General features: G+C 34.4%; 2 protein-coding genes across 5 annotated transcripts; one reads left to right on the top strand and one right to left on the bottom strand.

Annotated features, from left to right (window-relative positions):
* Positions 1-991: 991 nt before the first annotated feature.
* On the bottom strand, positions 992-5,086 carry LOC111195371 (uncharacterized). Of its 2 annotated transcripts, none has more exons than XM_049480669.1 (5): positions 4,933-5,086; positions 4,709-4,822; positions 4,461-4,560; positions 4,207-4,314; positions 992-1,672 (listed from the first exon to the last, which is right to left on the bottom strand). In XM_049480669.1, the coding sequence occupies exons 1-5, from the start codon at positions 5,028-5,030 to the stop codon at positions 1,202-1,204; spliced, it is 891 nt and encodes a 296-aa protein (XP_049336626.1). In that variant the 5' UTR covers positions 5,031-5,086; the 3' UTR covers positions 992-1,201. The 2 variants fall into 2 exon arrangements, with proteins under 2 accessions (XP_049336626.1, XP_049336627.1); XM_049480670.1 differs by lacking the exon at positions 992-1,672 and adding an exon at positions 2,332-2,371.
* Positions 4,257-13,063, top strand: LOC111195372 (coiled-coil domain-containing protein 106-like). Of its 3 annotated transcripts, none has more exons than XM_049480673.1 (6): positions 4,257-4,336; positions 6,376-6,457; positions 7,939-8,151; positions 9,053-9,100; positions 11,786-11,887; positions 11,975-13,063. In XM_049480673.1, exons 1-6 carry the CDS (start codon positions 4,307-4,309, stop codon positions 12,277-12,279), a joined length of 780 nt encoding a protein of 259 aa, XP_049336630.1. In that variant the 5' UTR covers positions 4,257-4,306; the 3' UTR covers positions 12,280-13,063. The 3 variants fall into 3 exon arrangements, with proteins under 3 accessions (XP_049336630.1, XP_049336629.1, XP_049336631.1); XM_049480672.1 differs by having other exon boundaries at positions 11,774-11,887; XM_049480674.1 differs by lacking the exon at positions 4,257-4,336 and adding an exon at positions 5,103-5,750 and having other exon boundaries at positions 11,774-11,887.
* Positions 13,064-14,995: the final 1,932 nt, after the last annotated feature.

Genomic DNA, 14,995 nt, shown 5'->3' with positions numbered 1-14,995 from the left:
GATTCTGATTCATATAAAATACTGTGTTTACAGATATGCTTGTAACCCATACTTTGCACATTCATGCAAAATACGTGTATACAGTATATGCAAATTAAAGGGCATGCTGACTAACATTTGAGTAAATGATGCACTAAAATAAGACATTTTCTCTCCGTCTTATCTTTCAGCTCTTCATGCGGAGAGGTTAGTAAAGTCATATCTGTTTTCGGTAACACTTTCTATGAATCAGGTATCTATAAAGCATTATAAATGCATTCATAAAACTTTATAAACCATTCATAATGCTCTATAACACTTGACATAAGCCTTTCTAACTATACATAAATGTTTATAAACTCAAACATAAAACGTTATAACACCACAGTATAAAGCTTTATACCACTAAGCGTTATAATGCATTATAATATATGTGTATTTGCTGTTCTTAGCATTATTAATGAGACCTGTTTCATAAAGCTTAATAGACGTTGAGATGCTTTATAAAGATCCACAGCGATGCCTTCCCTCTAACTGCTATATGCTATAAAGAAAATTGTTCTGTAAATGCACATAACATCTAATGAACACTTATAAGCACTTTTTACAGACTTTAAGTAAAGTGATGAGTTATTCCACATTAACAAAGGCATATGACAAATTATAAAGCTTCATAAGCACTTTTTACAGACTTTAAGTAAAGTGATGAGTTCTTCCACATTACCAAAGGTATATAACAAATTATAAAGCTTCATAAATGTTCCTTACAGCACGATAATGATTAATGTCTAAACAGAAAAACACAATTACTAGTTTGTACTTTAAACAGGGTAGCATTTATTAACAATGCATACATTTTACATCAAATCTACTTAATGGATGTATACAAAAAAGATGCGAGTTTACAAACATATAACCCAAAACCATTAATATTTTACATTTTCTGTTTTTATCAGTAATTGATTTAGAGTCAGAAAAGTGTAAATCTGAATTTCAGTACTATTTATATATTGCCATAACCATAACGTACGTGACCAAAATATTAAATTACATGGATGGAAATTAGCTGGACATATTTGCCTCTATTATTAAAAATATCCTTGAACACACTGTCAAACTATGTGCCAATATTAAAACATATTAATACAGATTATGTATTTTTGCATTTAATGACTGCAGATGCTAAGATCCACTATTCTGAATGCTCCTCTGGACTATTTAATTAAGAATGGCTTTTATACATTTTTCTAATGTCATGGAGCAGTCTTCCCAGTATACCCCATTTGTGCTTCTTGGCGAGCCAGTGTTCCCATTCTATAATCTTCAGGTACTGTTTCAGGAGTTTTGTGTTTCGGTTTGCTCTGTGTCGCCACACATCAACCTTGAATTTTTGCCAAGCCCTCTCCAGGTGCTGGGTGTGAGCCCTAGTGAGTGGATGTACAAAATGTCTCTTGTGGCAAACAGTATGGTGGTCATATCCAAGATCTGAAAGACCTCTGTACGCTCGCCACTCATCAGTAATGATACTGGTGCCTCTTCTCACATAGTGTCTCACAACAGGTAGCATCTGTGCACTCGACCTCTTGGAGACGATTTTCAGTATGGGCTTCCGGGTGGTAACGCCCACTTCAAGAATTCCTAGTACCCACTTTTTGCTCCGTCGCCAGGTAGAACCTACACGTCCACGATTGTACTGTAAAAACATTTAAGAAAATAAAGAAAGTTATGGACTTCAATTAAACGCTTTGCATTACACAATACATTATTTTAACATATACATGGTCAATAGTTTTTTATGTGCACCTACATTTTTAATTACTGAACATTAGAGGGTGGTTCATTTTATCATACATATGAAATCTCTTTAAAATATGCAACATTGACCAGCTAGAATGGCAGGAAAAATATATATTGTTTATTTATATACATTTTGAAGAATGAATTTCATAATAACATATGCTCTAATATAATAAAAGTAACATAGGTTCTTACATACAGTGAGGAAAATAATTTGATACACTGCAGCTTTTGCAAGTTTTCCCACCTACAAAGAATGTAGAGATCTGTATTTTTTATCATAGGTACACTTCAACAGTGAGAGAAAAAAAAAAAAAATGTAAAAATCCAGAAAATCACATTGTATGATTTTTAGATAATTAATTTGCATTTTATTGCAACAAAAAAAATAATTTTATCATCTACCAACCAGCAAGAATTCTGGCAATTACAGAGGTCAAGTTTAGACTTCACGCTGTAGAAGGGATTTTGGTTCACTCCTCAATACAGATCTTCTCCAAATCTTTCAGGTTTCAGGGCTGTTGCTGGGTAACATTGAGTTTCACCTGCCGAAGATTTTCTATTGGGTTCAGGTCTAGGTAGGACACTCCAGGACCTTCAAACACAGCCAGAAAAAGTCAGAATAGGAGAAACTTAGTAAAGAAAAGGGTGCAGGTCTGTTAAAGACAGAATTCTTGCTGGTTGGTAGATGATCAAATACTTATTTTATGCAATAAAATGCTAATTAATTATTTAAAAATCATACAATGTGAAATTTCTCTGGTTTTCTACAATAAAAAATGACATATCTCTCCATTCTTTGTAGGTGGGAAAACTTGCAAAATCGTTTGTGTATCAAATACTTATCTTCCATACAGTAGGTGGCTTATTGTGTTATCAATAAATCACAATTATCATCAATGCCATTCTGGTGTTAAACTATAACTATAAAAAGTATTCATTACTACATGTACTAAGGGCCTTCCCATTGTCACATAACCACATAACTGTAGCTAATAGTTTTAATGTTTGCTGGCGCATAAAATAGTTTACCTGATGCAAAATGTAAGAATCTAAAAACTCTAAAAATTAATGTTTAAAATGAAACAAATTATTTGCAAGAATGCATTCTTATATATATATATATATATATATATATATATATATATATATATATATATATATATATATATATATATATATAAGAATGCATATAATATATAAAATAATATATATATATTAGGGGTGTCACGATCTCAATATTTTATTGAATCGATCGAAATGAGGTCATGGTCTCGAGCATCGAAGTCAAAAAGACGATCGACGATCCCTCCCTCTAAGCTACGCAAATGACGCAGCGCGCTACGCAAATGGCGCAGCACCAACACAGTGCATCCTGTTCATTTAAATAGAGAGAGACGCTGCATGAGCGCAGCCACGCCCTTCGTTCAGCTGTGTGAGAAAGGCAGAGAACAGCTGCCTTTCAACCACGGAGGAGAAACTAAAAACGGATTTATAGAACTATAGATCACAGTGAGGTTGATTAAAAATCTTAAACTTATGATTGACTACACCTGTTGCTTCATTTGAATAAAAAAAACATCTTTCTCTCAGATAAAGTTAATAATATATCTTTCTTAAAGACTTGTCATTCTCAGTCTTATTTTTCATGTTTAATTGTTATAGTAGGATAGAGTTCAGTTTGTTAAGGCTTTAATTGTTCTGTTATTTTGTACATGACCGTTCCTTTTTTTTTATTATTTTATGTTGCTGTTTTAATAGTGCACACTGTTGCTACCAAAAAAAGCCACTAGATGGCATTACATATATATCTTAATAAATAGTATATTATTTAAATTTAATGAGGCATATGCCTCTCTGCTGTAAAAAAAAATTAAATCGAGAATCGAATCGAATCGTGACCCTCAAATCGGAAATAAAATGGAATCAAGGATTTCGAGAATCGTGACACCCCTAATATATATATATATATATATATATATATATATATATATATATATATATATACATATATATATATATACATATGTATATATATACATATGTATATATGTATATATATACATATGTATATATATATATATGTATATATATATATATACATATATATATATATACATATATATATATATATATATATATATATATATATATATATATATATATAAAATGTGCATATCAAGCACATCTGGGATTTTTAAGGAACTTTGGCAGCACCTGTCATTTTTTAGGTGAAAATGTACCTAAAAAACTGAAAGGGGTTCTTGAGTTACAAGTGGCTCTGAATTGTATTGGGTTACAAACCAGTTTAGGTACTACGTAACTTACGAAGCAAATGTTTTAGTGAAATGCTTGTACTTGAAGATTCATCTTTATTTTGATGTTCCAAAGTTTTGGGAAAAACACCCCAGGTTAGTCAAACATCTGCACCTTTCTTTTGTGTGAGAATTTACTCTCATCTATCATCACAAAGTGGTGTGGGCCCCCAACACGCATCCCTCCACGCTGTCGAAGTTTTGTCATCGCTGAAATGCAGACCTTGAGCACAGACAAATTACAGGTAAGATTTTCTTATAAAAATATAATTATTATTATTATTATTACATTATTATGTCATGTACTTTGCTTGGTGAAGTGTTTAAATTAGGGTTAACAACTATTTAGGATAATGAAAATGTTCTTACTTTTCTCAAAGCTGATGTCATTTTGGTCAGAGTTCTGCTACTGCCAGCTATCCCATCCTCAATAAGCTCCATCTGTCTCTGTCTCAGGCCCTGAGAAAATCTTAGGATTGGATATTGTGAATATTGTCTGTAGCCATATTGTTACTATAGCTACTGTTAAAAAACATTAATAGTAAAATAATGTCTTGGTGGCATTTAGTTTACTGTAAAGTTTATATATTTTTCACAAACAATACATAATTGCTTACCTATAGATGAACTCTAAGTGTTGTCGCAGAGATAAACGGGAGCGAAAAAACATAGACCCCTTCCGGACAGAAGCCGTAATGTCTGTATGGTGATGTGCATTCCTTGTGCAACACCTGGCAAAATAATTAGGAGTTTACATTAAATACATCTATATTTGATTCGTTAACATACTGCAACAAATGTATATTTTTTACTATTAAGTAAATAGTAATCAAAATCTCACCACTGATATCCATCTCCTTGGAACCGTTTGTGTAACTTCATTTTTTTCTTGCATGAGTTGCATTTCATTGCTCTGGGCAGAATTATTTTTTTCTGCATCCATCGCACAATCTTACATCTGTTTCGAAGATTATCCCTGCCTCTTAATAATCCAAGAATTTATCTTTGAATTAATGTCATTTTACCCTGCGTACTATTACCACAGCCTCAGTTTGCTTCTGTCCAGAAACGCGTCCCGCGTTTAGCTTGAAAGGAGGAGCTGTAGTCATGTGATGCAGCAAAGAACTGTAAGCAGAGAATCTCTAGAGAGGAGAATACCCACTTGAGAATTTCTTCTCCTCTAATATCTTCTAATTTTCTCAACACAAAACCATATCAGATGTTTTAGTATTGCGGGCATACATTTTTAAAGCTTTTAAACGTTTTAAACATGCTCTAGCTGTAACTCCAGCATCAGCTCACCCACATCATCATACAAAAGCAGTAATGTTAGCGCCTTTACTAACTAAAACCTGTAAATTCTGTACAAAAACTGAAATATATGTTATTTTTTTGCTATTTTATCAAAATATATCATTCTACTTTCCAAAATCCAAGAAATGTCACGAAATTTGAGTTTGTATCCGTTTAACTCCATTCACTTGTATTAATTTTGGACTCCCTCGCGGGCTCCCTCTAGTGGTGGCGGGGATAGGAAGTGGGTATGCTCGCCATAAACCAACTTTGTTATAGGACCTCATTTCAAGCACTGAGAGTAAAACGGACATTTTCAGACTGCTGCTACAGAAGCAAATCAGCCATACAGCCGTCTTTCTTAAGGTGCGATTCAAAATCTGTAAACTTAAAAATCTTAATTGTAGGTCAGTCAACATAAGCAGCTATAATGTGGTAAACTAGCTAGGTATCTTGCTAATTTACCCAATGTGCTGCTAGTCAACTAATTTAGCAGCATACAGTTACCTGCTGGCTAGCTATTAGCTAAACTCGTTTTTTTCTACAAATAATATAGTTAACGTTATATATGTAATATAGCTGTAGTAAAAGTTAATGTTTTAGACTGTTTTATTGTTGTGTTTGTTAAAATGACCTAATTAATGAGCTAACATTAACTAGCCATGACAACTCCAGACTGCAGTGACTCCTAACTATACAGATTAGCTATAAGTAATTTTGGTCAGATTATCAATAGAAACTAATATAGGACATTCAACTGTATGTAACAGAAAGCAACAAAATGTATATATATATATATATATATATATATATATATATATATATATATATATATACATTTTGTTGCTTTCTGTTACATACAGTTGAATGTCCTATATTAGTTTCTATTGATAATCTGACCAAAATTACTTACTTACTAATCTGTTTATATATATAAATGTGAAACTTTTAATAGCAAGGTTAGTTGTTAATAAGTTATTATTTTTCATAGATGGACACGCGTGGACGGAAGAAGGCCGTTTCAAATGAAACATCTGAGGCAAATGTTCTACCACCACAGCAGAGTAAAGCAGGCAAGTATTCAGGTTTAACATGTGCTTGTTATAAGTTTACTCAAAAAAAAAATATTTCTTGTTGGGTAGTACACTATCTGATTTTATATATGTGTAGAATTCAATGTTTCTAAATTCTACCTGATGAGCCACATAACTGAATAGTTTCAGCTATTTCAAAAAATAAAGATGTCAAAAGTATCCACAATTATTACTCAAGTAGAAGTATAGATACTAGGGTGTAAAAAAAAAGTTGAAGTATCAAGTTTATTCTAGTAAAAGTGTAAAAGCACAAGTAATGTAAGAAGAAAAAAAAACAATTAAGGACAAAAGCTTAGGCCATACCACAGGGTCCTACAGTACACTAGCCCACTTCCCCCAAAAACATTTTTCTAAAATCCAAAATGACTATTATGTTCAAATATAAATAAATTGGGATGAGATGCACTAGGCTACTTGTTCCAGCACCATATATATATATATATATATATATATATATATATATATATATATATATATATATATATATATATATATATAGTGGATAGTGGATCATTTTCAGCCTGCAATACAAAATGTGCTTGTCCCACAAGACCCATTAAAATGTGCTCAATGTGATCCATGGCTATTACCCCACCTTGACAAAATCTGTGGTATGCTAGTTTATGTAATATGACTATTTTGAACTTCTGTGTGATATCATTACTCTGAATGTTTTTACAACCCCAATTCCAGTGAAGTTGGGACGTTGTATAGAACATAAATAAAAATAGAATACAATGATTTACAAATCCTTTTCAACCCATATTTAATTGAATACACTACAAAGACAAGATATTTCAAAGTAATAAACTATTATTAAACTATTGTTTTTTGCAAATATTCACTCACTTTAAATTTGATGTCTGCAACACACTGCAAAAAAAGTTTAGTCTAGTACCGACAATCCTTTACTATAAATCCTTGCTGTTGTAACACGTGCAGAATGTGTCTCGACATTGTCCTGCTGAAATAAGTAGGGACATCTCTGAAAAAGACGTTGCTTGGATGGCAGCATATGTTGCTCCTAAACCTGGATGTACCTTCAGCTTGGTGCCTTTACTGATGTGCAAGTTATCTATTTCATGGGCACCAACACAATAACACACCCCCTTACCATCAGAGATGCTGGGTTTGAACTTTGCGCTGAGAACAATCCGGGCATTCCTTTTCCTCTTCAGCCTGAAGGACACGGACGTCCCTGATTTCCAAACACAATTTGAAAAATGGACTTGTCAGAACCTCCCCCTTCCTTGCTTATGATCCCTTATGTCCGTTTATATCCAATCATGATACCTGTTTCCAATTAACCTAAAATGCAAACGCAGTCTTGAACGAACAAACCCTTGACTCTACTCTTTGACATGTACAGCATGTCAAAATGATGTACAGATGTGATACATAAATGTATAAATATAATTATTTAACAATATTTAAAAATGAAATTTGGTCATCTATTTCAGTATCGCCAACCGTCTTGCAAGACTTGCAGATCATGAAGATGCATCTTGAAACTGAAAAAGAAAAAAATAAATGTCTTCAGGAAACAATAAAACATCTTCAATCTGACAAGGAATTCCTTAAGGAGCAGCTTTCACGAATGACAGGTAGACCATCGTCAAGCCCTTCAGTGTCCAGTGTTTCAGGATCATCTACAGCCACTCCCAAAGTAAAAGGTAATTATCTAAACATAACCATACAAAATCCCTACCTTTTTCCAACATGTGTATAGGCTATAATGTACATGCATATTGACTGACAGCAATTAACCTTTGTTTCACTGAAACATTTCCATTGTGCTAGTTATAGTTTGGGATCCTGAGATAATTTCACTAATTTTACAGTAAAATCACTACATTTGTTTTTACTTGTTGCAGTTAGTATTTGAAATATTATAGTATTGTGACTGTAACAGTTGCTGTCATTACTACATGTTCTGTTTTTGACAAAACTGAAAACTACAACATTCTAATTTTTACAAAAAAATCCACATTGTCACTTATACTTTGGTGTTTAATTATGTCAGCAATTCTTTATATTAAAGCTTACAAACTTACTCTATCCACCAACTAATTTTATTACTTTATGATGAACAGTTATATATTTTTCTTTATTCTTTACATGAAATACACTTCTTGAACTACACATGAAATGTGCATTTTTACTAATCAGGGGTAAAGAGTTAGCAAAAACTTTTTGGTGCTTTATGCATGGCTTGTGCAGATAATGCTGTAGAATTTGTATTACTTAATAGAGCAGTCTATGTTCGAAAATAACAAAAAAAAAATAAGTACAATGTAATTTTTAGTTTAAAAAAAACATGATTTGTACCTGTAATGACACACACTATATCAACACCTGAAGAATCACAATGTACAGATACAAGCTTTGATGCTAAATGCAGCACAGAAGTAACTGATTATGGGTCAATGTACAGTTACCTACACAGATCTGGCACTATATGTTGGTTTCACTTGGAGTTCTTGCAAAAGCAGCAAACTTAAATCTATTAAATTCAAAGAAGCACTTGTAAACTTGACCTATTTGGAATACTTAAATGTGATTTATTCTACTCAGGAAAGAAGGCTATTGGAACAGAGGAAGAGTCAAGTGGTGAGATAGCAGGTAAGTTAAAACTATTATTTACTTCATAAAAACGGTCAAGGGACAATATTTTACATAATTTATTCTTTATTATCCTCCCTTCACTCTGTTCTTACCACAGGGCAGGTATTATTTGAATGTTGGGTTATTCTTAGCAATGCAGTGACAACATCAATTATGTTGTCAATTGTGTGACAATATATGCTTTTGCATCAAATCTGCGCTGTACCCCACGCATTTCCTATGCGTACCTTATGCCGTAGCCTGGTGCACAGCATGTTTCGATGGTTGAGAACTGGGCCTACATGTCCTTTAGTGGAAATACGGTCGTCTGGTCCAGATAGCTGGGTTGCAATGTATGGGGCATGGGAAAGCTTGAAGTACATATAGTGGCTTAATAAGTAGGTTTGTAGGTTTTGTAGGTTTGTGGTATTATTATGAAATATTATTCATTACCTTGATATTAAATAATATCCTTATACGTTCATCATTCATATTCCATTTCGTTATAATTATCATACTGGGTTTATGTACTTGCTATTTTATTATTACAGTGGTCTTACATTTGTGTCTGAGTGGTTTTAAAAAAGTCTTAAAGGGGTGGTTTCCCGGACAGGGATTAAGCCTAGTCGTGGACTATATTTGTCTTGCAATGGGAAATCTCCATTCAAAATTTTGTTTAGTCCTAGACAAGGCTTAATCCCTGTCTGCAAAACCGATCCAAAAAGTCCCCACACATGCAGATACCCTGGATTGATCTGTTTAGCCTTATGGTTCTGCTTACACATTCCCTCCGTTGCAGTGAAACAGCAGAGTGACAGAGACACACAAAATGCACATGTATAGAGGCGCACAACAGCATAGTGCATTTTCAGAGGATGCGCCATGCATGGGAAAAAAAGTATTTAGTCAGCCACTGATTGTGCAAGTTCTTCTACTTAGAAAGATGTGAGAGGTCTGTAATTATCATCATAGGTTCACTTCAACTATTAGAGACAAATTGAGAAAAAAATCCAGGAAATCACATTGTAGGATTTTTAAAAAATTTGTTTGTAAATGATGGTCGACAATAAGTATTTCGTCAATAACAAAAGTTCAACGCAATCCTTTTAACATAACATTTGTTGGCAATGACAGAGGCCAAATGTTTTCTTTTAAGTCCTCACCAGGTTTGCACACACCAGGTTTGTAGCTGGTATTTTGACCCATTCCTCCATGCAGATCTTCTCTAGAGCAGTGATGTTTTGGGGCAACATGGACTTTCAACTCCCTCCACAAATTTTCTATGGGGTTGAGGTCTGGAGACTGGCTAGGCTTGACATGCTTTTTACCGAACCACAGTGGTGTGTTTGGGGTCATTGTCATGCTAAAAGACCCAGACACGTTCCATCTTCAGTGCTCTCACTGATGGAAGGAGGTTTTGGCTTAAAATCTCACAATACATGGCCCTGATATAACTTCCCTAAACCCGGATCACTCGTCCTGCCCCTTTTGCAGAAAAACAGCCCCAAAACCTGATGTTTCCACCCCCATGCTTCACAGTAGGTATGGTGCAACTCTGCATTCTTCTTCCTCCAAAAAAAAACAAGTTTTATTTTGGTTTCATCTGACCACATGATATTCTCCCAATCATCTTCTGGATCATTCCTATGCTCTCTGGCAAACTTCAGACAGGCCTGGACTTAAGCAGGGGAACACACCTGGCACTGCAGGGTTCGAGTCTCTCTCGGCATAGTGTGTTACGGATGGTAGCCTTTGTTAATTTGGTCCCAGCTCTCTTGAGGTCATTCGTCACGTCCCTCTGTGTAGTTCTGGGATTTTTGCTCACCGTTCTTGTGATCTTTTTGACCCCATGGGATGAGATCTTGCGTGGGGCCCCAGATCCAGGGAGATTATCACTGGTCTTGTAGGCCTCTATTTTCTTACAGTTGCTCTCACAGTGGATTTATTTACACCTACCTGCTGCCTATTGTAGATTGACTCTTCCCAGCCTGCCCAGCCTGATGCAGGTCTTCAGTTTTCTTCCTAGTGTCCTTCGACAGCTCTTTGGTCTCGGCCATGGTTGAATTTGGAGTCTGACTGTTCAAGGTCAAACAGGTGCCATTAATACAGATAACGAGTGGAGGAAAGAAGAATTTACAGGTCTGTGAGAGAAATCTTGCTTGTTTGTGGGTGACCAAATATTTATTTTCCACCATAATTTACAAATACTTAAAAAATCCTACAATGTGATTTTCTGTTTTTTTTTTCTCATTTTGTCTCTCATAGTTGAAGTGTACCTATGATGAAAACTACAGACCTCTCTTGACTTTCTCAGTAGGAGCACAATCAGTGGCTGACTAAATACTTTTTTTGCCCCACTGTACAATTCAGCCTTTAGTGTGTGTTGTGCTGGTGCAAGTAAATCAGACACAACAGTACTGTGTTGTATATGCTCAGTGGAGCTGAAAAATAGACAAGGAGTGATCATTGGCACTTGATTGTGTAAATGTACAATATAATAGTGATAGCAATAAAGGGTATTTTTCTGTGAATAATTATTTAGATCTCAAGAATGAAACAAGACAGACATTATGGCATGTATTGTAAAATTAATTTGTTATTTTCTGTCAAAAACAGTTTCAGAATTACTTAAAATGAATGTGGAATATCAAATAGGACAACCATTAAATATAAATTTTTTGTCATGCCAAGTTCTCTCCACAGAATCATCAACTATCGATGAATCATCTGATGAGGAGATGAAGCCTTTTTCGAAGGGGAAGAAACCAAGATCAGCAAAGCAAGATGACCTGAGTCGCACTCGAGGTAACAACTAGTATTGATTTTAGTTTTATTTTGCAGACGTTCTCTGGTTTATGTGTATATTCAGATATTCAGTTTTTTCTTCCATAGCGAAAACTGTTCGTGGAGTAATCCTGCGTTACAAGCGTGCCCTACAAGCCTTTAACCAGGGTGGGTCGATGAAGAAGGCTTTCCAAAAAGTGGGAGTGGACCGCAACACCATATCCAGGTCATCACCGATTGCTGAGCTTGCTCTAGCGGCACCTGGTGTCTTTCAGGCTCTCCCCCCCTGGAATGCCCAAGTGGAGAAGTTGTCAACATTTGTGGACAGGTGTCGAGAGGCAACGACTGATGAAATCAAGGAAAAAATCATGCAAATGAAATCATGTGGAGAACTGTTACCCATGAGCAACTGAGGCATAGTTCAGGATTTAATTTGTTCAGTTAATTAAGTTAAGAAGTATGGGTAACACTTTATAATAACTTTCATTAATAAGCTTTTAACTAATGATAAGTAAATGTGAACAAAGCATTAGTTAATCAGAATTTGAATATCAACAAATGTTTACACATGGCACTTAGTTTTCAGCATGGATATTCATATTTAGAAATGTTAACAAATCATCAGAATTTGAACATTAATAAATCACCTGACAAACCTGACAAATGTTTATCAATTAAAGTTCATGTTTCCAAAGTGTTCATTAATATTTACAAATATGTTAGCCACTTTTTAGTTCCGTAAAATGTGAAAAACAATAGTTATTAATCATTAGTTAATGGTATATTAATTAAAGTTATTATAAAGTGTTGCCTAAATATGTTCTTTTTGAAGGACATATTTTTTCAGCTTCTCCTGAATTCTTGAAAATGTTTTTTCAGGCATAGTTCAGTAGTAAAAATGTTCAGATAAAAATAAGTGTGTTCTTTTTGAAGGAGCAGATTTTTTATATCCTTGTGAGTTCTAGAATATGTTTTGTCATTAATACTTACGCATTGAAAATGTTCAGATAATAAGTGATTTCTTTTTGAAGGAGCAGGTTTTTTTAGATTCTCTTAAAAACAGAAAATGTAAAATATTAATGGTTTTGGGTTATATGTTTGTAAACTCGCATCTTTTTTGTATACATCCATTAAGTAGATTTGATGTAAAATGTATGCATTGTTAATAAATGCTACCCTTGTTTAAAGTACAAACTAGTAATTGTGTTTTTCTGTTTAGACATTAATCATTGTCGTGCTGTAAGGAACATTTATGAAGCTTTATAATTTGTTATATGCCTTTGGTAATGTGGAATAACTCATCACTTTACTTAAAGTCTGTGAAAAGCACTTATGAAGCTTTATAATGTGTTATATGCCTTTGGTAATGTGGAATAACTCATCACTTTACTTAAAGTCTGTAAAAAGCGCTTATGAAGCTTTATAATTTGTCATATGCCTTTGTTAATGTGGAATAACTCATCACTTTACTTAAAGTCTGTGAAAAGCGCTTATAAGTGTTCATTAGATGTTATGTGCATTTACAGAACAATTTTCTTTATAGCATATAGCAGTTAGAGGGAAGGCATCGCTGTGGATCTTTATAAAGCATTATGTGAATTAACTCAACGTCTATTAAGCTTTATGAAACAGGTCTCATTAATAATGCTAAGAACAGCAAATACACATATATTATAATGCATTATAACGCTTAGTGGTATAAAGCTTTATACTGTGGTGTTATAACGTTTTATGTTTGAGTTTATAAACATTTATGTATAGTTAGAAAGGCTTATGTCAAGTGTTATAGAGCATTATGAATGGTTTATAAAGTTTTATGAATGCATTTATAATGCTTTATAGATACCTGATTCATAGAAAGTGTTACCCTGTTTTCTAGCTCTGCCAGAAACATATGTGTTATATGTTTATAAATTATATGTTTATTTACAGTGCTGGCCAAACGTTTTTTGGCAATTCTGTCAGATAATGCTCCATTTCTCCCAGAAAATGATTGCAATTACAAATGCTTTGATATTAAAATGTTCACTTAATTTGTCTTCAATGTAAAACCACAAAAAGAATTGTCTAAAAAAAAGCCAAATTGGATATAATTCCACACCAAACGTAAAAAAGGGCAATAACTAAATCACAAATGGATTAAAGTTGACTCAACCTCTGTCCTGTGTCCTTGTGTGTACCACATTGAGCATGGAGAAAAGAAAGACGACCAAAGAACTGTCTGAGGACTTGAGAAGCAAAATTGTGAGGAAGCATGGGCAATCTCAAGACTACAAGTCCATGTCCAAAGACCTGAATGTTCCTGTGTCTACCGTGCGCAGTGTCATCAAGAAGTTTAAAGCCCATGGCACTGTGGCTAACCTCCGTAGATGTGGATGGAAAAGAAAAATTGACGAGAGATTTCATGAACCTCGACTAACATCCAAACAAGTTCAAGCTGCCCTGCAGTCTGAGGGTACAACAGTGTCAACTCGTACTATCCGTCTGCATCTGAATGAAAAGGGACTCTATGGTAGGATACCCAGGAAGACCCCACTTCTGACCCAGAGACATAAAAAAGCCAGGCTGGAGTTTGCCAAAACTTACCATAGAAAGCCAAAAACATTCAGGAAGAATGTTCTCCGGTCAGATGAAACAAAAGTAGAGCTTTTTGGGAAAAGGCATCAACATAGAGTTTACAGGAAAAAAAACGAGGCCTTCACAGAAAAGAACACGGTCCCTACAGTCAAACATGGCGGAGGTTCCCTGATGTTTTGGGGTTGCTTTGCTGCCTCTGGCACTGGACTGCTTGACCGTGTGCATGGCATTATGAAGTCTAAAGACTACGATGCATCATGATGTGCTACTAATCTAGGTGTAATCTGAAGATTACACACTGAACACAATTAACAGTCTTCAGATAGACCTCAAAAAGCAGCACATACAAGACTTACAGTAGAGTCTTACAGAACTAGAAGACTTTTGCAAGAAGGAACAGGCGAAAACTCTGCAACCAATAACTGAAAGACGGTTAGCTGGCTATAAAAAGCTTTTATAAGCTGTGATTCTTGCCAAGGGAGATGTTACTAAGCATTCACTATACAGGGTGTCTAAATATTTGCCTTTTCCTTTTATGTAAAAAAAAAAGGA

The sequence above is a fragment of the Astyanax mexicanus genome, chromosome 6, assembly GCF_023375975.1.
Source record: "Astyanax mexicanus isolate ESR-SI-001 chromosome 6, AstMex3_surface, whole genome shotgun sequence".
Lineage (NCBI taxonomy): Eukaryota > Metazoa > Chordata > Actinopteri > Characiformes > Acestrorhamphidae > Astyanax > Astyanax mexicanus.
This window is presented reverse-complemented; position numbering and strand designations above follow the sequence as displayed.

Excerpts from the sequence above, each read along its gene's own strand:
- LOC111195372 (XM_049480672.1), top strand. The coding sequence starts at position 4,307 with ATGCAGACCTTGAGCACAGACAAATTACAG. Across the intron at positions 6,458-7,938 it reads ACCACAGCAGAGTAAAGCAG|TATCGCCAACCGTCTTGCAA; the intron begins GCAAGTATTCAG and ends CATCTATTTCAG. Across the intron at positions 8,152-9,052 it reads AGCCACTCCCAAAGTAAAAG|GAAAGAAGGCTATTGGAACA; the intron begins GTAATTATCTAA and ends TATTCTACTCAG.
- LOC111195371 (XM_049480669.1), bottom strand. The coding sequence starts at position 5,030 with ATGCAGAAAAAAATAATTCTGCCCAGAGCAATGAAATGCAACTCATGC. Across the intron at positions 4,823-4,932 it reads CAAGGAGATGGATATCAGTG|GTGTTGCACAAGGAATGCAC; the intron begins GTGAGATTTTGA and ends TTATTTTGCCAG. Across the intron at positions 1,673-4,206 it reads AATTCTCACACAAAAGAAAG|TACAATCGTGGACGTGTAGG; the intron begins GTGCAGATGTTT and ends ATGTTTTTACAG.